Source organism: Hesperophylax consimilis, chromosome 18 (genome assembly GCF_061612785.1).
Source record: "Hesperophylax consimilis isolate HC1 chromosome 18, BYU_Hcon_1.0, whole genome shotgun sequence".
Classification (NCBI taxonomy): Eukaryota; Metazoa; Arthropoda; class Insecta; order Trichoptera; family Limnephilidae; genus Hesperophylax; species Hesperophylax consimilis.
Window position 1 is genome coordinate 18,601,940 of NC_142853.1, and position 26,988 is coordinate 18,628,927.

The 26,988-nt window shown below is 33.4% G+C and overlaps 1 protein-coding gene across 1 annotated transcript in view; it reads left to right on the forward strand.

Moving 5' to 3' along the window:
- Nucleotides 1–26,988, forward strand: part of tko (30S ribosomal protein S12 technical knockout) — a 49,442-nt gene that overhangs the window by 117 nt on the left and 22,337 nt on the right. Inside the window, exon 2 of the mRNA XM_089642399.1 lies at nucleotides 34–106. Within this exon, the coding sequence (XP_089498525.1) occupies nucleotides 34–106 (73 nt within the window). The remainder of the gene's footprint in view (nucleotides 1–33; nucleotides 107–26,988) is intronic.

Here is a 26,988-nt window from a genome sequence, read left to right on the forward strand (position 1 = left end):
TCTTAGTACTTATTTGATTTTTTATTATTCTAGATGAATTTTCTACGGCAAGGTTTATCGCTATTTTCATCAACGGCAACGAATTTGCTAATTCCCAGTACATTCGGTAAGTTTATTTATACAGTTTTTATTATTTTTCAATGAAACTCTTTTTTCAGACCAATTCGAAATGTCAGATATGATTAAATGCACTAAAGGTTGGGTTATATTGAAGTTTAGAGAATCAGTATCTAATTTTTTACCACCTAAGAAACAGATTTTAGAAATCTTATTTGAATCATTATTTTGAGGTTTAAACTTTCAATTTACCATTTTTTATGTGAAATTACTGAATGTATACTCATATAAGATATAAATTATCCATATATTGGTTTTATTTATTAAAATATGCTATAAAATAAGTGTTTTTTCGGTCCTAATTCTTCAACGTCAATTCTACATTTATGAACAAAAGTTGAAAGCTAATTTCACAAGTTTTGGATGATTTTGGGTCAGTTTATTAAATGTATCGGCCAGTTTTGACATCTCTAGAAAGCGACGACTACTCTTTCCGAGTTCCAATAAATATGGAGATTTATATTTTTGTGGAAAGAAAGGTAATTATATTATATCAATAACTTTATTGCTCATCCCAATTTCTTTTTTTTCATTCCGATTTTGAATTCTCTTCTATTAACTAACTACAAAGATATTTTAGCTTTTGTTTCAGTATAGGTTTGTTTGGGGGAGGATTTAGCTCTCTGATGATGAATTGGCTATTTGTCGCAGTTTCTCCCATCTCATGCCAGTAAATTATACTTGCATCATCACACATGCCGTAGCTGCTACTTCCAATCTATTATTTAGATAATTTTTAATCTTTTCCCCTTTGAACGTTTTGAAATGAACCTTTCATTTCGTCAGGACAACGATGAAACTAATATTACAATAAAGATACAAATAATCTAATTCATTATCAAATCTGAGTAGTCGTTTAGTATTGATGTAAGCAATACCTGCTGTATGTCTGGATCTTTCAGCACTAAAAAAAAACCACTGGTTGAATGATTTATTTTTTTACTATTTTATAATACAGTTGGATTGCTGGATTAAAATTTGTATTTATCTTGGCAAGAGTTCTGTTCTGTTGACCTGCCACGCTTACCGTGGAGGTCATTCATGACCAACAACACTTTGTCAGATCGGGCTAACGTAATTTAAAAATATACAAATGTATTTTTTGTTTACCGGACAACTCATAAAAATGACCATTCGACACACCTTTAAAAAGTGGTATAAAGTCGTGAAAAGTGATGAAACAAAAACTAGGTTAACCCTAGAAAGATAATCTACGTAAACAGGACACAAACGATTTTAAATATTGCAGTCTCTTTTTATTACAACAAATAGCGTATGTCTCAGTAAATTTAATCGTCGGTCAGAACTAACGTGAGACATACTCTCGATATGGCTATGATGTACGTCCGCGAGAATTATGATTACATTTTGTGTAATTTTTGAGAGGCATATATTTTGTGTAATAAATGTTTAACTATATTATTTTAGTAATATAAAAAGGCTGCTAAACATTTAGTAATAGTGAAGTGTCAAAAGTAACAAACAAAGACTAATAGTTGTATAAAATGGTCCTATTATACAAGTAAAATATTATTTTATAAGAGTTTTTTTTATCTTTGGAGGAAAAAATTCTTAAATATAATTACAAAATAAGACTTTAATTTATTACCATCTATCTATCTTCTTTTCTATAATCTATATAAATAAAAATGTTAATGTTTGTTTGTTCAAAATTTTAAATCTCCGAAAGTTCTTCATCAATTGCTTTGAAATAGTACCCTTCTCTAGTTGGTAGAGCGGTGCCCCGGTAAGGCAAGAGTCTTGGGTTCAAGTCCTAGATGTTACCGTATCTTTTTTTAGATTTTTCTGTATCAAATTTTCGTTAAGAATCACTTCATTGTCTTCTATAATTAAATAATTTCTATTAATTTCATTAATCTTGTTGATATAACAATTGATTTCACGGTGTCGACAGTGCCAATCAATGGTTTGTGTGAAATTCACATCACTGATTCATTTTGTATGTTATTTTAGAGTTTTGTTATGATATTCGCCAATGTTTCTACATCTATTCTTTCAGATTCAGTTTGCCAATGTTCCTACACACTATCTCCAGAGCCAAAATATATATATATATTTTCACCTTCCGCTAGCTATTACAATACATAGTTCACGTGGTAAATAAGCTTTCATAAAATTCGCCAGATGTCACTTTCGAATAGCGCCTCGGATGAAAGCGAAATGTAATATAAAATAACAAATTATTATTGGTTGCACGAAACAATTGTTTAGTAACAAATAATATAAGGTGTTGTAACTTTTCCCACATTTTTCAAAATGTTTTATTCATTAATTATTGAATAGGTAGATATTTATGTGAATAGAGGTTTAAATAAATTTATTTTTCCTCTCTAAACTTTGATTGAACCTCCATTGAGAATGACCACCAACAGCCCCTGATTCTATTCCGTTTAGCACATGTTCTAAATCTCTTAGACTTTCAGACTTTTAGAGCACGAAACAATCCCACATACCATTTCTTGTGTTCTTCTTTGGGCTACGTCCAAAGTGATTATATTGTAAGTCACACATAACCTCCTTACACACTCTCTGGTAGGGAATGATTCACTATGTCTCGTATCCAGTGGAACTACTCCCACGGGACCCTGACACAATTGCCAATTGCCAATATGAACTCAGTACATATATGTAAACTCTTTAAAAAACATGAGCCAAAAATTTTGGCTCATGTCGTTTTACAGCTTAACAAGGGTTTTGTAGTAAACAATAACAGTTACTTCTTCAAAACATACCTATTAATTTATTAACTGTAAACTGTGAGAGGAGACAATGCAGTTGACATTACAAGCGGACATACATTTTATCTTGCCTTGGTATCTGCTTTGCAACTTTCTTAATCCAATTGAACGCTTCTTTAAGGGCGGGTTCCTATTTAGTCACTTTACGTATACAAGGTGTTAAGATTCATACCTGTCTTACTTTAACCAGTGATTCCTGACCTTATTTGAAGTTTTAAAAAATGTTAATTAAACATTTGTCTCTTTTTTTGTTTCATTTTTTCTTTTTCTAATAAAAATATATAATCTTTAACTTATCACTTGTCATTCAATTGAATAACCGCACAACCCCACACTACGACCCTAACTCTCTAATATCAATTGATTTGTTTTTGTTTTACATGAATTAAAAAAATAAAAATTAATTTCACCGGAGACCAAAATTTCATTAAAAATTTTAACTCCATACAAGGTAAGGGTCAGGAATCACTGATTAAAGTAAGTCAGGTATGTATATTAACCCCATATTTATAAGTTATCAATAAAATTAACAATGGAACTCAATTATTTTGGAATTTGGACTTCCATTACTCAGAGAACAGCGGCAGACTAAATATTTTAAAATTAAAAATTTTTTGAAGAAATACTACAATTTTTTTTTTATTATTTTAGAATAAGATACAATACTTTGCAAACCATTTTAAATTTCGGTTGTGAATCCTAACAAATATGGATTGGATATTATTATTTTTATACAGGTAGGTTTATAATCATATTTTTTCTAGATACATCTTATGATACATACCTACTACCTACTCTTTCGTCCTTTCGTTTGTTTTCGAAGTAATATATGCGCAATACCTATTTACGTACTGTATTTTTTTTACTGCAGTCCAGGGAAGAAGAAAGTGCCTTCAGCACCGTCCTTGTGAAAGACCGCTGTTCATAAATATTGAAATGTTTGCTTGAAATTGCTTTAGCTATGTTTAAGACCCCGAGTTCAGATTTTATACCGATATATAACGTATTTCACGTGAGCACTAGTAGATAGGTTCCCATGTTACCATGTTATACCATGTTCTCGAGAATATTATTTTTAAATTTCCGAATACATCTAATATAAGTACCTACCTACTTATTGTATTTATTCAAATTCTAAAATAAAATATTAAAGAACCTACCGACACGTGTCATCTCGACACGTGACACAAAATATATACTTATATTATTTCATAAAACTCCATCCATTCTTTTTTCCAGGAAATATTATCACCATCCTAAATCAATATCGCTTATTCCACCTGCTAATAACTTCAAGTACCAAAACCATCATAAAAATAATCTAAACTGTGATCTCGCTTAAAAATTATGAACCCCTATGTAACAGTGTTTCTAACCACCAAACCCTCGTTTCGCGAAACAAAATACTGAGCGCTAACCGGCGGTTATATTTAATCTTTCGACTATAGTTCTCTCAATTGGGCGAGATGTTGTTTTCTCAGTTGAGCCATTGGTCTTGATGTTGTAATAACACCCTTTCCGTCCGGCAGATGCGATGTTCGCTTTGGAAAAAAAAGATTAACAGATAATAATACGAGACGACCTGACATCTGTTGTCATAAGAAGTAGGCTCCTCTGTTAAATAATTTAACTGTCACTTTTTTTTCCATATGGCACGCTCCCAAAATTATATCCTCGTATAGATGGAACGAAAAGACAGATTTCTTGCAAGCTTCGATGTTTATGATTGGTCGATTGATTGATTGGACCGACGCTAAACATCAAACTTTCTTGATAACATTAGCTGCCACTAACTGACTGTTTTGCATTTACTTCTGAAATATTATTTTCATTAATATCTTTAATGAAAATAATACCACACTGCTAAATATTAGCATAAGCAGAGATGTGCAAAATGGGTACCCAAAACCATTTGAAATGCAAAATGGAAATGGGTCAAAACTTTTCCATTTGAAAATGCAAAATTGTTTTTAGAAAAGCATTTCAAATGCAAAATGCAAAATACCTAAAAATGGTTTCTCAGGTCAAACAATTAAAATAATTATAGAATTTTTAAACAATTTTGTCTTTTAATAATGGACATTAATGTAGAACAAACATATTGTTATAACTATAACACATGATGGTAAATCCAAAAACACTACGACTACAGATTATGAAACCACAAAAAATATGCGCGCTACTAATATTGCCAACGTAAAAACATAAAAAATGCTATCTAACATTTAATATTACAGCGTCATGGCCCCACGTTCAGTATTTGAATCAGTATTTTTTGTAATGGTATCACTCAATTGTCAGGGCTCCTACCAGGAAGCAACTTGACAAATGGAAATTATTTCTCATAGCGAGGTTGAGGATCGACTGATATTTGGGGCTTATGAAAAAAAGATGAGTGGAGATAGTAGGAAGAATGTTGCAAAAAAGCATTTAAAATGGAAAATGCATTGAGAAAAGCATTTAAAATGCAAAATGGTTTTTAGAAAAGCATTTAAAATGCAAAATGGAAAATACCCATTTTGCATTTCCATTTGAAATGGATTTATTTGAAATAAAGCACATCTCTGAGCATAAGGAATACTTCTGTTGGTGGACTAACTGTACCACCCGTACGAACCACAACAGCACAGAATCACTATGTATATAAAGGAATAAAATTATTTAATCAATTACCCGCTGATATGCGAACAAAAAAAAAAACAACAAATACAAAAATAAAAATGAAATCATATTTTTGTAGTACCACCCTATAATTTTAACTTTCTCTTAGATATATTCTTGACTGTTTTGTTATTCCTAATGTTTTATGTACATCCTATATACTTCGTCTATAAATTTAATTGTATGTTCCGTTTCCATCTCATGATGGTGGCCGTGTTGGATACTGCATTTTTATCCCGCCAGAGTTCACATGAGCGTGTATCCTTCTAAGGGCTGTCAAATCGGAATCATCAAAATTATGGTACCTACCTACCTTTGTTAACCTAAGTTTCTGTGGGCAATTTGTATGACCCTTATTTTAAATTTAAAAAAAACTTACATAAAATACACGAATTACGCTCAAGTAGACAGCTATTTAAGTACCTACTCACAAATATTACGGTTTCTGATGAATGGTATTGATTTATTAAATAAGGGATAATTAGAAACATAGATATTTTTTGGACGCGAGGTCAACTGGTCACAGAACTACGAGGTAGATAAATTAATTCAGAGAATTATTTTTAAATAATTTTACTATTTTATTCATGTTCTGTAGGGTTCCATGATATTTCATCAAAATGACAATTCAACACATTTAAAATGATATATTTAGTCATTAAAAGAGATGAAACAAAAACTAGGTTAAATACCTATGTATAACTAGGTTAAATACTTATGTAACCTAGTTTTTGTTTCATCACTTTTCATTACTTTATATCACTTTTTGTAGGTGTTTTGAATTGTTATTTTGATGAGATACCCGGTCGCCAGGCTGTAGATATCCTCGGTTTTCTTGAGTAGGTACTTTATAGAAACATTTTTTTTGGATTTGGCAAATTAAAAAGGAAAGCGTGCATACTGGAGGCTTGGGGAGTTAGTGTGATAAAATCATGTAGGTACAAATTCTAAAAGAGTGTTATTCCGTTGTACAATACATGTGGAATGTAGAGTGTATGGATAATGTCGGGAGTACGTTGGTAGGTACACGATGCGCAAGTTGGTGGTAGAAGATATTGTGCATGCATGGAGAATAATGAACCTGTTAAAAAACTGACAGCATGAGAACTTCCTGATAAAATATTAGTCATTCAGAATATATTGAGAACACGTGTTCTTTTCCTAATAGATATCATGACGGAATGCTACAATATAAGTATGTCAGTATCAATTTCAGTTTTTGTATGAATACGTTTTCCGCGGTCCTCATAAAACTTTTTTTTTTGACTGATACTTTGTTAGGAACTCTTTTAATTCATTCCTTATAGGCCCGCAGTCCCATTTTGAACAGGAAAACTAATAATTTGACTAGATCTCTAAAATAGTATAAAACAAAGTCCCTATCGGCGTCTGTCTGTTTGTGCGCTTAGTTCTCCTAAACTATGCAATGGAGTTTGATAGGATTTTCACGATCATTTAGAGAATTTCTTCCGGAAGGTTTATATATATAAATAGCTAAAGTGTACGCAGCGTTGCTGGGAATATCCTTTGGAGGATATTCTGTAGGCCTTTTTAAGATATACAATTCTGTAGTACAATATTTTAATGTATCTCATAAGGTTTAGCCAGCATGAATATAGTGCCCGAAAACATATTTTTACGACTTGATTATAAAACATCGATTTTTCTCTACTTTCTATAAATATAATATGCATATATTATATATGTACACCTTCCGGAAGAAATTCTCTAAACTATAGTAAAAACCTTATCAACATCCGTTGCGTGGTTTAGAAGAAATAAGCGCACAAACAGACAGACGCGGATAGCGACTTTATTTTATATTATTTAGAGATATATGCATATTATATTTATTGAAAGTAGAGAAAAGTCGAGTAACGGCGGGTAAACGTCAGCTAATTTTTAATAAATTAACAGTATTTCATATCAGTAAGTTTTCTCCGTGTGGACGCCCAGAAAGACATGGCACAATGAAATGAATCAAATGTTTGAGTTGTATCATGAATTGTCGGAATAACAAAAGGAGCAAGGAGTGAGCGCCGAGATTAGTGTTCCCTTCCATCTTCTCTGCTTACCACTGCGGGAATGGCTTAGCTTGTTAATTAGTTAATTAGTCGATCATTTATCCAAGAACATTCGTTTTCTGGTTTCCATTGCTTGAAACTGAACAGATTTGGATTCAATTTATTTAGTTTTAATTTTCGCACGCCATTTTATTCAGTCACTTTTTAATGAAGGTGTTAAACACCTAGCCATTTCAAATCTGAAACATTATATCACACCAGGGTGGTACTGAGAGTATATTCGATTGTGGTTTAAGTTGAAATTACCTTTGTTACTTTTTTTTTCTTTTTTACGAGTATTTTATGTATGACCTCCAAATATGTAATCCTGTTCCTTGGATGGTTACTAATCAAGATGATAAAGACATAAACCTACATAATTATATTTATTACAATCTGGGTTATCGAAATTTAACGCCTGTCGGATAGTAGCCAAAGCATTGATATAAAATTAACTACTTTAAAAGCTAGTCACCCAAACATTCATTCTTCTTCATTCCATTGCATCCCTCCTGCGTATCTCCTTGCTCAATCTCTACTATAATGTTTGTCCACACTGCTTACCGACTATAAAGCGCAATATCAACCGCGAACGAAACTACGAAACGAGATGAGCTAGGATAAGCTAGTCAGCTAAGCTATTAATATGCGTATCCATCTATACTATGCATTTTTCCATGATGTAGAACGTAGACGAACGACCAATCTCCACATGCTATGTAACAACACCACTGTTTTAATAATGCGTATGCTCGGCGAGGGGGTGCGGGAGGCAGCGTAACTTAGCTTAGCTGTAATTGATGGGTTAGCTCGCAACGCTTAGCACTATACGCTCGTGATGGAAATGATTGTATGAAAAGACTAGTTACGATGTGAGCTAAGCTAAACTAAGTTAGTACTAGCTTAGATTCGACGATTCTTCGGATATTGCGCTTGAGAAACGCCCAGAATATTTCAAATTAGAAACGTTAAATGAACGTTTTCGACAAAAATAAAATTAATTTTCATTTCAAAATTATAAATAACCAATCTTCCCTCAATTTTGGCCACAATCAATATCAATCACCGTCTATTAAAAAAACCCCGAAACTTTTCATATTACTTGGAATACTCGAATTATCTTGAATTACTCTTTTCCAAGTAATATGAAAAGCTTAACCTTCTCCCAACCTCTTGTACTATTGTGATGACTATATACAGGATGTCCGGGGGTAAATTGCGCTCACTTCGGGGGGTGATTCTACATGATTTTAGAAGTAAAAAAGGCAAACAACTTTTTTCGTAATTCCAATGCTTTACGGTAGTTTTTAGGTAAAAATTTTGGATTGTTTGCATCGGAAAATAAATATTCTTCAATGGAAAATATTTTTGTACGGGAAAATAAACATTGTTATTTCGAAAAAAGTAATTTACCCCCAGACACCCTCTATAATATTTAATGAGTATACACAATTAAATTCGTCATTAAATTTCCAGAAAACTAAAATCACTATATACAACACCATTTTAATAACCTATTCTTTTATTATGTAACGACAGCCGCGGCTAATAATAAATATGCGTTAAAAAATTACGATAATGTTGGTTGCTCTCAGGCGAATTATGAAACAGTTGAAAATGACGTTGATATGGTCGAATTAGCTCAGTGGTCAGAGCACTTCCTCGGCAAGGAAGAGGTCCTGGGTTCAACTCCTAGATGCGACTGAATGTTTTTCTGTATTTTCCGTTTCACATTTTTCATTTGAGAGTCTTCAATGTATGAATATTAGAATTAGAGGTTTTACTCTTTAAATTAGTCCAAAAAATTTAAAATACAAATAGTTATTACACAATATGCGCGCATATGATTTTATAAATAAGGGATAAATAATTATCTGCATATCAAATCACTTTACATAAAAATAAGTACTACAATTTATGCGATCTTTATCAAATAACTGTTGAGTTCACCAACTCAGTTTGCTTATACGAACGATTTATTTTGTATTTTATTTCCTCCAAGGTAATAAAATACGTATTACGCCAAGTTCCAAAGTGTGGAGTGTATTTGATAAAAGTAAGCGCAGGGCGTGCTAGCAACATTGATAAACTAGCGTCAGGCACTTAGTTTGTCGATTCTACTTAGTTGTCTATATCGCCGTGCCCCATGGAAAATAGTGGACTTCCTTTCATCTCCGATGATGGTCATTTTTAGTGCAACCAAAGCCATTCTTTGGTATTTTATACCGGTGGACCAGAGTGCCACGTTGATCGCATGGGGTTAATAATATCAATCTGACGTCGTTAAACGGTGAAACTCGTCGTAAAAATAATACGATGTCATCAAGTCCATTTTGGCTTCATCCAGCTGAAGTCTTACTCTTTCATTACCAAGTTAGCTGGAAAATTCATTTTATTACGTCATCAAACTACGAGCTACTCCGGGAAATGTGTCGAGTGATTCCGCTGCTATTCGAAACTGGACTTGCTTCGAGCGTTGTTTCTTTTGTATTATAATGCAATAACGGTAATAATGTAACGCCACTTACTACAATGGTACAGCAAATTAATGGTCTGCATTTGTGGAGTTTGAAGGAAGCGTGTGAATGAATTCCATTAATTCATTATTTGATGTAAATTAAGTGAATCCGCTGCTATTCGAAACTGAACTTGCTTCCAGCGTTGTTTCGTTTGTATTATAATGCAATAACAGTAATAATCTAACGCCACTTACTGCAATGGTATAGCAAATGTGTGTATGGTCTGTATCTGTGGAGTTTGAAGGAAGCGTGTGAATGAATTCCATTATTTGATGCAGATTAAGTAAATCCACTGATATTCGAAGTTAAAACTAATCTGAGCGTTTCTTCTTTCGTATCTATTTCTATCTGTATAATTTCAAACATACTAATTTCAGTTGTCTGTGCCGTGCGTTAGTCATGTTCAAAATTGTTAATGATTGTGTGACGAATTCTGATAGCGATAGAATAGGTAGGTAAAAACTACCTATTGTATAACATTTTGAACACATTTTCAAAATTGGACCTGATTTATAAAGATTTACGACGATCCCGTGATTTTTCACGTGTCTGCGCTAGTTATTAAGCAATATATTTTCGATAGGTAGGTACGTAACACTCTCAAATTCAAAAATACGTAATTCTTATGTTTGCAGTAGGTATATCTATATACCTATATATTTTTTAAATATACCGCCGTTTTTAAATTAGTTGGTGGTGTAATAGTCAGCATTATAATAGTTGCCTCCAAGTTACTTCCAAGCAGTTGATCAGGGTTCGATTCTCGGCGTGGCAATATGTAGGTAAGTACTTACATTTATTTATATCCCGTGATTTTTCACGGGTCTGCGCTAGATAGTAATAAATGCGTAGTAGTGGGTATAAGCTTTTCGGCACAAAATTATCGTTTAGCTAAAAAATATTTTGTTTTGTAATTCAACAAAATTAGGAGGGTGTTTTCACAGCTAAAAAAAACTTTTTTTTGACAGATTTTATTTGTGTTTATGTCAAGTGACCTCTAAAATGCTACCCTACCGTCGATAATAATTTTTAGAATCCATTGTGAATTCTTGAGTTACTCGAAGATGTAATTACGAAAAAAATATTAAAACTCTTATTTTAACTTATTTTAACAGATTTTATTTGTGTTTATGACAAGTGACCTTTAAAATGCTACCCTACCGTCGATAATAATTTTTAGAATCCATTGTGAATTCTTGAGTTATTCGAAGATGTAATTACGAAAAAATATTATTACTCAAAAACTTCCCTCTTAAAAATATTATAACCCGTTACTTAAAGCGTAGGTATATTATATGAAATCACTCGATAGATATTGAAACCAATTCTCGTGGAGTTTTATTTTCATTGTCAATTTTATTCCCGACATCGAATCGAACGTGGACTTATGATCGTATCTCCTTGCTGCTCGTCGAAGATACGATCATAAGGCAGTCTCAGGTTTTATTGACGAGTTAAAAATAAACGTACCCTGAATCTTTGAATTTCTGGCAACGTAGTATGCCTAGGGATCGAGCTTTTATTTGGTGTTTATGAACTACTTTTGACCTACATAGTTTATTTTTAGTAAATGTGTCTTTTTATGTTTTATTTGTATTCGATCGCAAACATTATGACGCTAAAGTTACTTTAAACTAACCCCACACAGAAGGCCCTGAGGAAAATAATTTCGGGATGCTGTGTGAAGGGTCTTTTATAAGAAAAATAAGGAGAGGAAGTTCTGGGATGGTAAAACGTACGAGGGTTGGGTAAGAATCTAGGGATCAGTGTATCCAGGAGTGACGGACACTACGGCGCAAGGCGATGGGTCCAGAGACCAGTTGAAGAGGTGAAAGGGTCTCCCCAACCAGCCTCTCCCGATTTGGTACGCCACGCAGCTGGCGGGTAGGCGCATCCTGAACACACCTCACCCTATGAAACCGGACACCCCTGCTAAATCACCAAACGTAGCAAACCACTTAGGGTGACCTATGGCAGAAGTGTTGGTTATCCAATAAATGGTTCCCGGGTCGGCGGTATCCAAACCCGCCTCCCAAATTGAAAATGTATAGTTCGACATGACTAACTTTGCAGGCGGCAATTGTATGCTGGAACTGAAAGGTAATATTTGATTTTAATGGGTTAGTTGGCCTATAAAAGAGTCGGTCTATCGAAAAATTTAGCTTCGGTAACTAAAATTATGTAGTAGGTTAATCGTGAAGTAGTTATTTCGGGAAGTAGATGTATCGAGAAATAGATCTATCTGGAAGTAGGTAGATCCATCTCGAAGTAGTTTCTTCGGAAAGTAGATATACCGGGAAGTAGGTAGGTCTATCGGGAAATAGTTCTATCGTGAAGTAGATACACCGGGAAATAGGTAGGTCTATCGGGAAGTACTTACGAATAGATCCATCGGGAAGTTATACCATCCGGAATCAGAAAGTTGGTATAAAAGTAAGCAATTCCGAAGTTAAACTATCCGGCCCCGAACTGCGTCACTCAATCCCTCCTTGTCGAACATGAATTTTTTTTTTTTTTTTTTAAAAGAAAGACAAACATTCCCGGGTTACGAATAACCCAACAATGTTTGAAAATCTCCTACTACCACCACAGAAAGCCGAAAATGTTGCTTGTGTTGTGATGGAGGACTTAGCCAGCCGAGGAATCGAACACGCGACGCTCGGGTGAGACCCAAGCGCTATGCCCACTCAACCACTGACCGGTCATTCTGTCTACAAGATTAATTTCAAAAGGCCCGGTATATTTCACATTGAAAAGGCTTCATGCAGTTTGCGGCACAAAGCCTTTAGAACTCTCCTGAACGTCGTATTAATAATAATTATATCGCTCTGCATTGGGCTCCGGAACTCGGAATCCCTAATGGCGCTTGATTCCTGGTGAAAATTGGACCGTAGGTTATAGATACACACAACAGTCTTATATTTTTGTTTTTGTTGGAACCTAACCTATTTATAAACTCCAAAGTGCAATTATTTTTTATTTATCTTTTTTAAGATCACATAAAGGGTTTAACTGTATGCACAACTCAAAAAAATTATTATCCAAGTCTTTGTACCTTCTTTCTTTATTTCTTGGAGGATATAAGTATACCCAGATTATAAGCGTTTTATTTCACAGAATTTGAATAGTTCATCAAATTTCAAAGATAATATTCAAGTTCGGTGAAAGTCCTATTCAAATTCTGTTACTATCCAAGTATTGTGATTCATGATGAAATAATAACATAATTTGAATAAAACTTTCACAGAACTTGAATTGTTGTAACATAATTTTAAATAGTCGTTAAAATTCTGTAAAACAACCCGTCTTGACAGTAGCTACCAAAAACATTGAACTGTGACCAAAATCGTAGGGATCTTATTTATATGTTTTTTGTTTGAATACACATATAAATAGACATTAACGTTCCAGGATTCAGAATAACCTGACAATACCTATTCTAATTTCTCCTACGTCCATCACTTTAAAATACTTTTAAAAACCATTCGTTGTAGTTTATTAATATTGGTTATCACAATTGAAACATCATAACTATATATGGATCGCATTCGAGTATGATTTTTTGAAATATTTATAGTTTTAATTCCTTTCATGCTTACTATTGCACATCCGATATCACGAATCCTAGTAAAATCTAGAAACTAAACTAAACTCATGTATTATTTATTATCATTATTTCATTCGGCAGTTTCCGCACGTACTGAAAACTGAAGCCATAGCACCGATAAAACGAGCTTTCTGAGCAATTAGCAGAGACGCAAACCCACCCCTCTACCGCCACCTGGCGACTGCAAGAGATATTTTTTATTCTGAACGGATTTTCAGAAAGAACACGATAGAAGTCAGAAGAAGAAAGAAGTCAGCAAGAAGTTTTAACCTGTGCGATACCGAAATTAATTAACCCATATTTATTTATTTTATTTGTTAGCATCCGGTTTCGAAAGAGATTTGTTGTATTTTTATTGATAAAATGCACAGACATATGAATATATAGACTAGAAATTAAAGATGAGGGGTAAAATCAACTGTTGAAGAACGAAGGGGGTAAAGCTGACTGTGATTCGTCAATAAATCAATCTGACAGTATATAGGCATCTCGCATTATAATATCACCATTTATTTCTTAAAAGTAAAATCTGCTTTTGAATGAATAGACATTTTTATATGGGAGGGCAAATTACTCGCCACGTTATGAACAAATTTGCGAAGTCCAAATTCGGCAAAAAAAAATTCTTCTATTTTCAGAGTCGAATATTTTGTTTACGTATTTAGTTAAGACACTTTTATAAGTGTTCATAATTTACTTCCCAGTAACAACGATGCGCACACTTGAGAATCGCTACATTCGACCAATGTTGGCTCGATGTGATAGTATATGTTTCTACAACTGATTCATATATTATACGACGTGAATAAGCTTAAAATGATGCTTACATACGGAATGTAATACGACAATTGGGTTTATTCTCTTTTTCACATCTATTTTTACAAGTTTTCATATCACAAGCCACTATTTTGCCGTGTTATTTCATAAAATGCCTCGACCATAGCTCGACGCTAGTTCGAACAAGAATGATGACGTCACATTCTCAAGATTCACGGGAAGCCATACGCGAGCCCAGCCGGCTCCAATGGAACCGGTATGGGGAGTGGGGAATAATACGCTTTTAATCACTTAGGGCAGGTCTACTAATATTCATATGTCTATGATAAAATGACTATAATTTACGCGGAAAAACTAACGCAAGAAAGTAGAACATCATCGCGTTCTCAGTATATTTCATAATTTTGTATTCTTACTGAACAAAACTTGGAACAGACAACATGGCGTCTTCTATTATGTTAAAGTTCCATAGTGATTAACAAGATGTTGCTATAGGAAATATAAAGCATTGGTCTTCAAATACCAGATAGTAAAAGCTATGCATATTTCTTGACGCCAGACCTCACTGTTGTTAATATTTAAACAGGTAGGTATTTCTGTAATTTATTTAAATTTTTTATGGTTTTTGGTTGTTTCCTTGTTCATTCCAATACTTGGAATTTTAAAAAAATATGTAAGCCTAACGTTGTCTTTCGTGGTCGAAATGAGAAAAAACCTCTAGGCTTTTTAATTCGGTCCCTCGCGGGTTAACGCGCAACCCTGGCGAAGTTTTCAATATTTATCCAGATGACAATGGCGAATAAGAAACGGGCCCACGGGGTGGTTTTTCAATCCTAGCCCACCACAATGGGACAAGAATTGAGAATTCTTTTACCTTTTGCTCGTCTTATCTCGGAAAACGTTCTGAAAAACAGACGGCGGTAATGAGGTGAAATAAAGCGTTGAAAAGGAAATACAATAAAACCCACCTCTCTTCTGCCTCTTGGCTTTTTGTCATTTGTATTTTTGAGGAATATTGTGATACGTACTTATGTATCGATTAGTATCACGAACACCAGCTATTGATTCATTTCTTATATACTAATCATCTTCGTCCTTTCCCACTCGAATTGAATTGAACAGTAAGGGACAATACATATCACGTGGCATAGCGTGCTGGCACGCACTTAGGATTGTGTGTATAAATGCCATGAACTATTTCATTTGAAATATTATACCGGGTTTATCAGGACGTATTAGACAGACTATCCAGCGACTCTTTAGATTATTTGGAGTAAAAATGTTCCTAGTCTCCGGTTACATTTGTTTTTCAATTAAAAACGAATAAATTTATTTATTTATTCACATGTCACTGACAAGAACATAATACCAGCACGTTGTGCCACGTGATATGCACTGTCCCTCATTGTCAAATACAGTGGGAGTGGGAGTTAGATGACCTCCGTGGTCGAGGGGTAAGGCTCTCGACCGGGAACCCGAAAGTCGCGGGTTCAAATCCCGGCGTACGCAAATAAATTGTATTTGATTAATTTGTTTTATTTCACAATTTATTCATTTAAAATAATAAATGGTTTACTTGCGGCACGTTCCAGAATGAAAGATTCTCTCAATATCGCTCCGGTACCACCGTTCAGAATTGAAATGTTGCTTGAAATGGGTTTAGCCGTGTTACTCCTCCACCTTCCTTTTCCTCGTCTTCTTCCCCTCCCCACTACCTTCAACCTCACAACATACCCCAATTGGGGATGCCGTAGTCTCACTGGCTCCAGACGGTTGGGAGCAGTTGGGACTCTTGTGCGGTATTCACATAAGAAGTTGATTAATATCTGAGAATAATCTACGAAAATTATTCAACTGCTCTCATTCGTAATACTAATTGATACATAAATACGTATCACAAGGTTCCATTATAACTCAACAAATCAACACACCGTTGAAAAGTGTAACTTGATAAAATTATTGAAAGTGATGAAAAACAAACTAACCTGTTAACCTAACCTAATCTAACCTAACCTATTTAACCTAGATTTATATTACTCTTTAAAGGTGTGTTGAATTATCATTGTGTTGAGTTCCGGTTACCGTGTCGTTTGAGTTAACACTAATAATGATTGCGCGAATTGCTCTAAATTTTGATATTTTTAAATAATTCTTTCAAACTTCTTGCAATTCGTAAGAACGCGGTATTTGTATTACAAAATTTTAGTATCGTAATGGCAACTTCCGCAGCTTGTTAAAAATTTAATACAAAGCAATTGGAGACTTGTAAAGAATTTTAAAACTATGGCGCAGCGAACGGGAATACGGGTCTTGTAAAGGTTCCACTCTTTACGGTAGGGGATGTGAAATATTGCCGTATTTTTATTTTTGATCATTTTACTCCTAGGGGACCGAAAATCTAAAGCTTTTCTGGTTGCAAGAGAACTTTTTCAGCTCTGAAATAATAATGTTTTTAAACACCAGGTTTGAACCCAAACTTAAGTTTCTTTTTCAATTAATATTTTGAAAGTGTATTTTTGTTATTGTTTAGTATTAAGGCTCCGCAGTAAATAAGAAGAGGATGGTTTGAAAGGGAGATATGTGAATACTAATGTTAGAGGGAGCGCACTAGTTTTTAAAAATCGATAATAATTATGCAAAAATTGTAAAAATATTGAATATAAAACGATTCGTTTAAAATATAGCAAAAATGTCTCCACAAATACCTGCACTGTGAATTTTTTTATACCTGTAACATATTAAATAACAGAACAAAACGTGTTTTTTCAATAATTTTCGGGACATACTTTGCGATTTTTTTTACAGCGTGGGAATTTCATACAATTACCGTTTCGGGTCTACAAATGTATTTTTTCAGGAACTTAAAAACTGTGTTTTTGTGAAATACGTTAAATCGGTTTAAATTTGGAATGCAGGGCTTAAATAGATATCTAATTTATGTGCCAATAAAACTCTCTAACGGTGAGTACTGGCGTCATGAAATTTACATTGTTTTTTTTTCAGTTTGAAACTGTAACCGCATGCAAAGTACCTACCCCTTGAAGAACGGTGTTTTTTTGCAATTGTCTTACATTATTATTTTATAAGATAAAGTTCTCAATGCTTACTGTGTTACTGCAATCAAATCATCAGTATCACTGTCATCAAATTCCACAACTCTAAATTACATCGATAAACTTCCTTAAAATATTGTATTAATTGTTTTAGGAATCTCTTATCAATCAATCAGAATATTTCAATTAATCATTTTTTTAGAAAGCGTTCGGCTTAATGAATCTTACTAAAATAGACTTACAACTTTCATAAAAAACTGACAAATGGCTGGCATTTATTTCTTCCGCTTGCATAAAAATGTCTAGAAATAAACTTTCACTCTTATTATTAATCCCCTCAATTTTCAGATTGAAATTATGAATTGAACATTCCAAATAGCCAATTTGAATTTAACGTTCGAAATTGTGGATTTGAATTTAACGGTCGAAATTTATGATTAAGCGCTAACCCCTGTTTTTGTTTAATGACGTCATAATGTAAAGAAATAAATCTTCATTCCGAAGGCATTTAATCACAGAAAAGGGCAATAAATTACGTATTTAACGTCCATTGAGAGCGTAATTATATACATCCAATCAAATCTGTTTATTGGTGTTTCCGTTGTTTGTAAAAAAATAAATGAAGTACCTACTGACGATATTGACTGAACGTAAGCAAAGTCTCTAAATTTTTTTGTTACGTTCCGGTTCCGGTTCAAGATGGTGGCCTTGTTGAAAACTATATTTTTATACTGTCAGAGTTCGCCTGATCGGGGTTACTAATACACGGAAAAAAATTAGTGTTGCTAATTTATTAAAGATTCCTTCAAATTTTTGGTAATATAGTTATTAGTAAAACATGTAACATTAAATAAAATAGAAACTACAACAATGCTACATATAAGATAAACCACTAAAACTACATTACCAACGCTACTATACTTTGTTGGATTCAACAAAGGGCTGGATACTCTCAGTATCGCCCTGGTATCAGACCACAATTCAAAATCTGATCTGAGTAGCCAGGTACTTCCCCACATTCCTCTTCCCTATCTCCTTCTTCTCCCCATTACCTTAAGCCTCGCAACATACCCCAATTGGGGTTGCCAGTCTCACTGGCTACAGACGGCTGGGCGCAGTTGGGACTCTTGTGCGGTTTAAATATGTCTAACACGATTATTATATAAAACATGTTTTTAATTTATCCAATATCGGCGGACGATGTATAACATATATATAGTTTTCAAAAAGTTTGTCATACAAGATGGCTGCCAGGCAATTTCCCCTCACCCTAGATTTGGCTTCAATGTCATTCATTCAAAATCTCACTAATGCTCCGTCCAGGGCTTTTTAGGTTTATGTAGCTAAAAACCTTGTAAATTATTGCATTTATTGAAATAATTGGTTATTTGTTCGTATTTACGAATGGAAAGAAACTCCAAGAGATACGTTTTGCTCGAGGATGATTTTTGCACCTCTCAAAGCCACGAGAAGGCATTTATCCGACGTGTTCGTGGTAGGTGGTGACAGCTTGTCTGACGAACGAACTTATGTGTGATAATCAAAGCAGGAAATCTCGAGTATGTCCACTGGACCTAGTTCAGTAGAACCACGCGCTTTGTCTCATTAACCTATCTTCACTTTTTTTTAAATTCCACTTAGGGCGACTTGCACCAACTATCGCAAATTTTATCTTAAATTGTATTTAACTAAACGTATTTAAGACCCTAAATACATTTAACTTAAATGCGTTTAGTTGCGTCCTGCACCACGCAGTTCGGTGGCAATTTTAGTTAAACGCGTTTAACGCGTCGGTAAAACAGTTACCGCGTGTTTACCGCCATTTACGCGTAAATAAAACAGCTACGATGTTTCATTTTACTTGAAGTGTCAAAATATTTTGTGATTGTGTGTGTGGTTTAATAGTGTGTTCATTTATTTTATGAAGAAAAAGTTAAAGCAAATAGACATAATGATGAAATAATACAAAAAGAGCTTCTGTTGTTGGAATTAAAAATAAAACAATTTTCCGAGTAATTTTGTTTTTTTTTTTATTTCTTTTACATATTATATTGTTTTAAAGTATTATAAGAATGCTGTAGGTATGATTAGAAGTTTACAACCTTGCAAAGTACTCCTCGATAAGGAGTGTTAGCTCCAAGTGACGAGCACCTCGCTGATGTTTTATTGGTGTTGAATTTTAACTGAGGTTCAATTTCTTGCACTAATAATGATGTAATTTCTTTACTGAGACGAAATATTCTTTGAAACTTCTTGGCACTGAGTGTTTCAAATAAATTTGTTCTCTTGTTTACTTTTCTGACTATATTATAATTTATTTAAGTTATTTATAATTTCAATAACATAATTTCTTCATGATCGTCAGAATACAAATCCCAAATGTTCATTGTGAATACAAATTAAAATGAGATAGATTTTAAACACAATCAGAAATCGAAGAGATAACCTAAATATTTTTGACAGTACTGCTTTACGAGTAGGGCTAAACACGTTTAACTCAGTTAAACAGCCGCTTTTGGGTATTTAACTTTGACAGTTCTTTAAACGCATTTAACGAATTAAATTTTGTGGTGCAAGACGCCAAGTCGACTTAAATCAAATAATGTGTTTAAAATTATATTTAAATCAAATTTAACTTATGGTGCAAGCCGCCCTTAGACTACTATTAGGTATTCAATTAAGATTATTATATATCCGTGGTAATATTTACAATGGCGGGCTTTCTCCCTATTGCATTTTCTACCAATCAATACAGATGTAAGTCGGAATAAAATTATGGATCGCTTTTTTTTCAGCTTAGTGTAAATTGTTCTCTAACTTACTCTATATAGATTCTAGATGAATAAATTGAGGTGAATGGATATACACCATCAAAGTGTGGGACGGAAAGTTAGCATCTCTTTAATTTAAATATGTACTACGGCGATGCCATACGTAGTAATGCAAAATCATGTGTTTTTGGTTTGAAAATTTGGTCGCCTAGAAATTTTTCAGATGCTTTAATTAAATACTGCAAGTAGAATACATCCTTGGCCTTTGAAATAATCTAGTGTTTTTAATATAAGTCTTTTTTAAGCCCAGAAAAAAAATAATGTATAGGCCTATGAAAACTGCTTTAAAGTTCAAAATCTCCTACTTACGAACCCATTTTCGGTTATAATTTTATTGTATAATTTGGCAAATTAAGTTATTTATAAAAATTAATTATTTATGCCCGAACATCCACAAAATAAAATAAAAGGCACTTTTTGGCAATGTTATTTTCTTGCATAAATCAAAACAGGTAGATGGTGTTAAGCGGGAATTTAAACCTTATCGCCATCTACGTAAGAGTTATTATTGATAGCAGCTCAATTTAAAATATTACACGACGTAGTGCATCGCCTTAAGGTGCCGTTTGAGAGGGTACCCTATATATCAGAAGACAGCTCGTTCCAAATGGGTGAAAGAGCTTGCACTTACTGTAAAGATAGTTTTTTTGTATGTATGTGATCAAGTTTTGAGGGTTCCTTTTATCAACTCATCGGAAAGATCGCGAAAATTTACTTCATTCTATTCTAGTACCTAATCTCACCCAGTTCCATGACAACATAAATATTTAAGTAAAGTTATGGAAAAAAAATTTCTAACCTTACTTAAAATAAACCAAACTATTAGTTCTGTAAACAGGAGATATCGCGTACAAAAAAGAAGTGTGTTTATAATTTTCTCTAATTTAATAAATTATAACAAAAATTTCATTTAAAATCATAAGATTTAAGATTACCTACTAATAATAAAACTCATTCAATTGTGTATTATATTTTCTCGATTCTAAATTATACAATTTGTCCAAAGAAACTACACGCTATCAACGACATATTTTTTCAAACTTTCTTCAGACAGGTAGGTACAATAATATTGATTATTCCGATTTGACAGCTCGTAGAAGGATCCACGCACATTCGAACTGTAGCGGGATAAAATGGCATTATCCAACGCGGCTACCATCTTGGACTGGAAACAAAACGCACAAACAAATTTACAGGCAGGCGAAATGCCAAACGGATGAATTAAGACAGAAAAAGACAAGACAACCAAACTAACCTAACCTTACCTAGTACTTAATTATTTGTCCGGTTATCATCTCATCCTTATGGTTAAGCAAAAGACAAAGCGACATCTGTGTTGCTAATTGATTTTAATTTTTAACTGGACTCAGGAGGGCTTCGTTTTTTTCTGGCAAATTTCCCTCGGGCTGTGAAAGATAATTATTATTTCATTCGTTTTTTCAATTTCCACGAAGTAAATATACAACATTCATGTTTGAAATATTTCCCACGAATAAAAATAAACACGTTTTTAATTATTTTTTTTAATGATTAACTAATGTTTTTAAGCTAAGGTTTTTTATGCATAGCACAAAGGATAACAAATTATTATAAACAATAATTAGTCGCCTAGTTGTTTACAGGTGAAAAAATATATTAAGCAGGAATAGTACATATTGAATTATTTGGCGTGTTGAAAGTAAGCCGACTTAGCTCAGTGGTTCAGAGCACCTGACCGGACATCAGAAGGTGCGGGTTCAATTCCCGTCGACGGCATTTATTTTTACTCGGGAGATATTTTCAATTTGTATGGATATTTCAGGCGACTAATTATTGCTTATAATAATTTGTTACGTTTTGAATTGATTAAATTTTCAAGTCAATTAAGGATAAACTTTAATTCATAATCTGCTCTTTCATAGATGGCGCTAATTTAATTGTTTCACTTCATAACACGCTTTGCTTTAAAATATTATGAAGAATTGTTTATTTGCGCCCGTACATACGCAATATGAATACGAGTATGTATGATTAGTTTTGTTCGTATAAGAACTTATTTTTTCCAGAAAGGCATCCAAACACAATATTTTATCGGTGATTCAATCCAATATTGTATTTGTATGCCTCTCTTGAAAGAACGGATTTTTTATACGCCCAAAACTATTTATTCATGTACATATTGCGTATGTACAACTTGCAGAAAGTGTATTTAGAAAAAAATAATTAAATTAACACCATCTATGAACGCGTAGATTATAACGTACGTTGCGTTTAATGCTAGAACTTTTGCTTTGAATCTAAATATCATTTTCAAACTTGGAATTGTTTGTTGTCCAGAATCCAGACAAGCGATAAAGTACCTGCCTATGATATAATATTGTTAACAGAAAACTATTTTAATTGCCATTTTCATAATAAATAAAACTGATTTATCGGTAATTCCTTGGGAGTTCAGACTATCACCATATATTTAGATAAGACACAAAACGAAAAAGTTTGTTCCACTTGTTTAACCTCCAATTAGACCAATTTGGCCTCAAACGCTCTAATGCCAAATACGGTCCCCGCGCATTTATACTCGCGTCGGTGACCGGATAAATCATCACAATGATAATTCATCACATCTTTAAAAAGTTATTTAAAGTCATGGAAAGTGATGAAACAAAAACGTTATTAACTGGGTTAACTAGGTTAGGTTAGGTTAAAAAAAAATTTCATCGTTTTTAATGACTTTATATCACTTTTTAAAAGTGTGTTGAACTGTCACTGCGTTGAGTTATCATGGAACCACTCGCGTCATAATAGTGGAACGAGGTATTGATTGATTTTTTAACATGATATTTCACGGCTCTATGCTAGCAAGTAAATAAATACCATAAAAAATAAGACAGTCATCTCACGGGTCTGTAAAGAATCGACAAAAACCGAGTGCAATATACCGAGAGTCCACCGATCTATATATTTGTATTGGGGCCTGCAAACAGGGCCAACGGGTCGGGAGCGAGCGGGAGCGATGCGACATACTTCCCGTATAGATCTAGCGGTACCGGGTTTCAGGGGGCGCTCGATATTTAATGCGTGTCCGCCAATATGACATCAACTTCTAATTATTTTTTTACATATTACATTTATTTTACTTAAAAAATATTCTAAGAATTTATTATATGGGCACATTAATCAGATATAAAATTCAACAACCTCATCGTCACTTGATGACTGACTTGATTCACAATCGTTTGTTATTGTTTACATGTTAACGCGCCATTCGGCAGTCTTCTCGTTATTTTGTTCAATTTATATTAATTTACCTGTTACAATAGTACCCGTGAGTCAATTTGACGACACTAAGACAGTGACATTCAGCGTAAGGGCGGTAAATGCGAAAACAAAAACCTGCAATACTGACAGTTTACTGAGCCACAAAATTATTACCATGCAGCATTCATCGCGCAACATTTCCCGCATCCTTACAGCACTCGGTTTATGTCGTTTCTTTACCGACTCGTGGGACGACGGCCTAGGTAACTTGAAATAAACTCATCGAAAGAAAATGTCTAGAAATTGTTACGTAGTAACCAAGCCCAGGAAATACAAAAGAGTTCCGCATTTATTATTAATGAAACAATCAAATTAGTGTGGAATAGATTCTTTTGACTCAGTGGGGTGTTTAAGGTCCTATAATACCGGCCGTATAGCCTTCACGCACGTTCCACGGCAAGGTTTTTCGTTTCACTTTTATGTGTAACCCAAGGGTGCAAAGTAGGGTAGAAGAAATTCATTTTTAAGTGGAATTACGAGTTAAGTCTGCTTTTATGTCCAATTATTTTAAACCTTAAAGCCTCAGCAGACATGACCCAAATATTACCAGTAAAACAAAAATGTACGCAGCGTAAAGGTTGCTTTATAAATACGTAATATATTCGCTCTGGCAGGAAGAAAAATCACCTTTTATAAATATGTCTATAAACCGCTTCTGCTAGTATACGCATAGAATTCTTGTTAGAATCAACTCATTTGTATTTTTTTTGTTCTAAATTCAAATATATGTTTAAAAGTTATACTACGATATTAATATGAAATCGTATCTAAATGCGATGTAGATACGCCAGTTTCCCGCTTGTACAGCGAGTTTCTAGAACCGTGTATAACATTACATGGTGTTTATTTACTTATGTTTTCAACACGATATAAATTATTTATAAAATTGAAAAGTCTTTAAAAAAATTAAACCAAATCAAAACGTGAGAATGCTAAGAAGATTCCAACCAAAATGATAAATAGGTACTCTAATTATCGCTCTGGTGAAGGAACTCCATTAAGAATAGGAGCTTTGCTTGAAATAACTTTAACCGTGTTTGGTGACTGAAGACCCAGGTTCTTCCCAACCTTTCACTTCAGAACATACCTTTTTGAATATATGGAGAAAAAAATCCGTATACTCGTATTTATTAATTTGCTGCTATGTTATTAAGAACTACCGCAGGCTCGTGAAAAATCACCGTATATTATATTTATTGCAGGATTTATGAAGCCGAAAGTATTTGCTTCAGGATTTACATCAAGATTACATGTATACATGTATGCATGTAGGTGCATACATGTACATTATTCTTTACTTATAGTTTTGTGTTCATCAATGTTGTGTTTGTCTGTAATTAGTGATAGTATCAACCAAGTTTAATTAGTGTAATTGAATTTCGAGAGCTTTGATATGAATCACTGTTGACAAACCTAAGAAAAAAAAATTGCCTCTCAAAAGTAGAAATTTACCTTTCGGATGTTAGTAAACTTAAAAAATTTTGACATATATCCATTGAAATTACGACATATGTCCAATAAAATTACGAGAAATGTGCAATGAAATTACGAAATATGTCCCATATTTTCGAATAAATCAAGTCTGAATTTGGTATTTTTTTAATAATTTTTTTGTCGCTGTGAGTTAATATCAGCTGTTTAATGTGTTTAAAAATGCATCGAAGCGTAGATCGGCTCCAGAAGTTTTTTAACCATTTAGTTGCCGAAAAAATGAAAAAGGCTATTAAAAAAAAATCGATCGAAAAAATAAAGTTTAAGTTCTCTGTGTAATGTAGCTTCACCAGTTTCCCACTTTTACTGCAGGTTTCCTGACACCGTATACGTAAATGTTTCAAAAAAGTCGGCGGCCATCTCGTCTTATATTTTAGTTGTAATGAATTTCCTTTTACTGTGGGCAAAATTAATAGGTGTAACACTTTTTTTTCATTTCGGTTAGGCTCTGAGTTGCAGAAGGTTCCCTTTTTGTCCATAATGCAGTTGCAGAATAATGAAATGTTTTACATTTGGTGGAAATGCCTCAGTTTATATGGAAATGCTACCTCATCTCACCTTCTTGAATGATCCAAAAACATATTCTCAACTTATTGCATTTGAATATGAAATGAAGATTGTGAGCTTTCTCGGTTTTTTCATCATACATCAGTCCAATGATGAATTTTATTTTAGGGTATGATTTATACATTCCCTTTTTTCACATGTTTAGGTATCATATCTTCTTTAGACGTAAACATTTTTTCCTTGTTGAACCTTAATTTCATAAATTGATTATTTTCAGGATTGGATTCTAGAATTTCTTCAAAATAAAACGGGATATTTCTTTATCGTTCGTAAATATCTTTTTCCGAGAATTTCCTCTTTGTTTCAGCTACAAGGCTGTTTTTTTCCTGTAATTTATGTGTATAGGTATCTACCAGAGTTGACCCTAATACGGTACAGTCACAGATGCATTCCTTGCATACAGCATGTTTACTTAATTTGACAAAAGTTTTATAATGGAAAACTTTTAGAATAAATACATTTAATAAAAAACTTATTAGTTTTATGTTTTGACAAGGTCTTCTTTGTCGGGATTGAATACATATAATATGCAACTATATATGATCTGAATGGTTGATGTTGAACGAAGTGAGAAAAAGGGGTGGGAAATGAGATGCACATTGATTTTCAGATTAGGTTACTAAAGAGATGAGCGATTTACACAATGTTTTTTTCTATCCAGTTTTCTATACAAGTCGTCTTTCCCTATGGATTCGGGATGAAAAAAAGTGTTCTATTTTGGTATCGGTTTTCGTAGATTTTAAAATTGCGAACATTATTTGATAGCTGTCATATAATTGTTTTACGTAGGTAACTATATTATAAAAAAATTGTGGAAAAAGTTTATTTCGTTTTGTATTTAAAATATTGATAAAAAAACTTTAATATCTGTTTATTATTGATAATGAAATGTAGTATCGTGAATTTCTCTTGTGTTTTTGGTGATTTATTGACCGTAACGGCAAAGGCAAATGATAAATGCTTACATGTGTTCTATGATTATGTTCAATATTTTGCAATTTTTTGACGTTGTAATACCGTCCCAAAATAGTATTTCTTCTCTACTGGCAAATATCTGTATGATATCGTAAGTATAAACATGATGATCATGTAAAACAAAAAAAAACATATGGGTCCCGATATAGTTTCCGTGTGGTGATCGGTAAGAAAAAAGATATCGTTTAAAAACCAGTGTGGTGACATTGAGAAAAAGTGACATGCCGAAAAATCGTAAATAATTTATTCAAAAGCCATCAGAAAAGCTGCA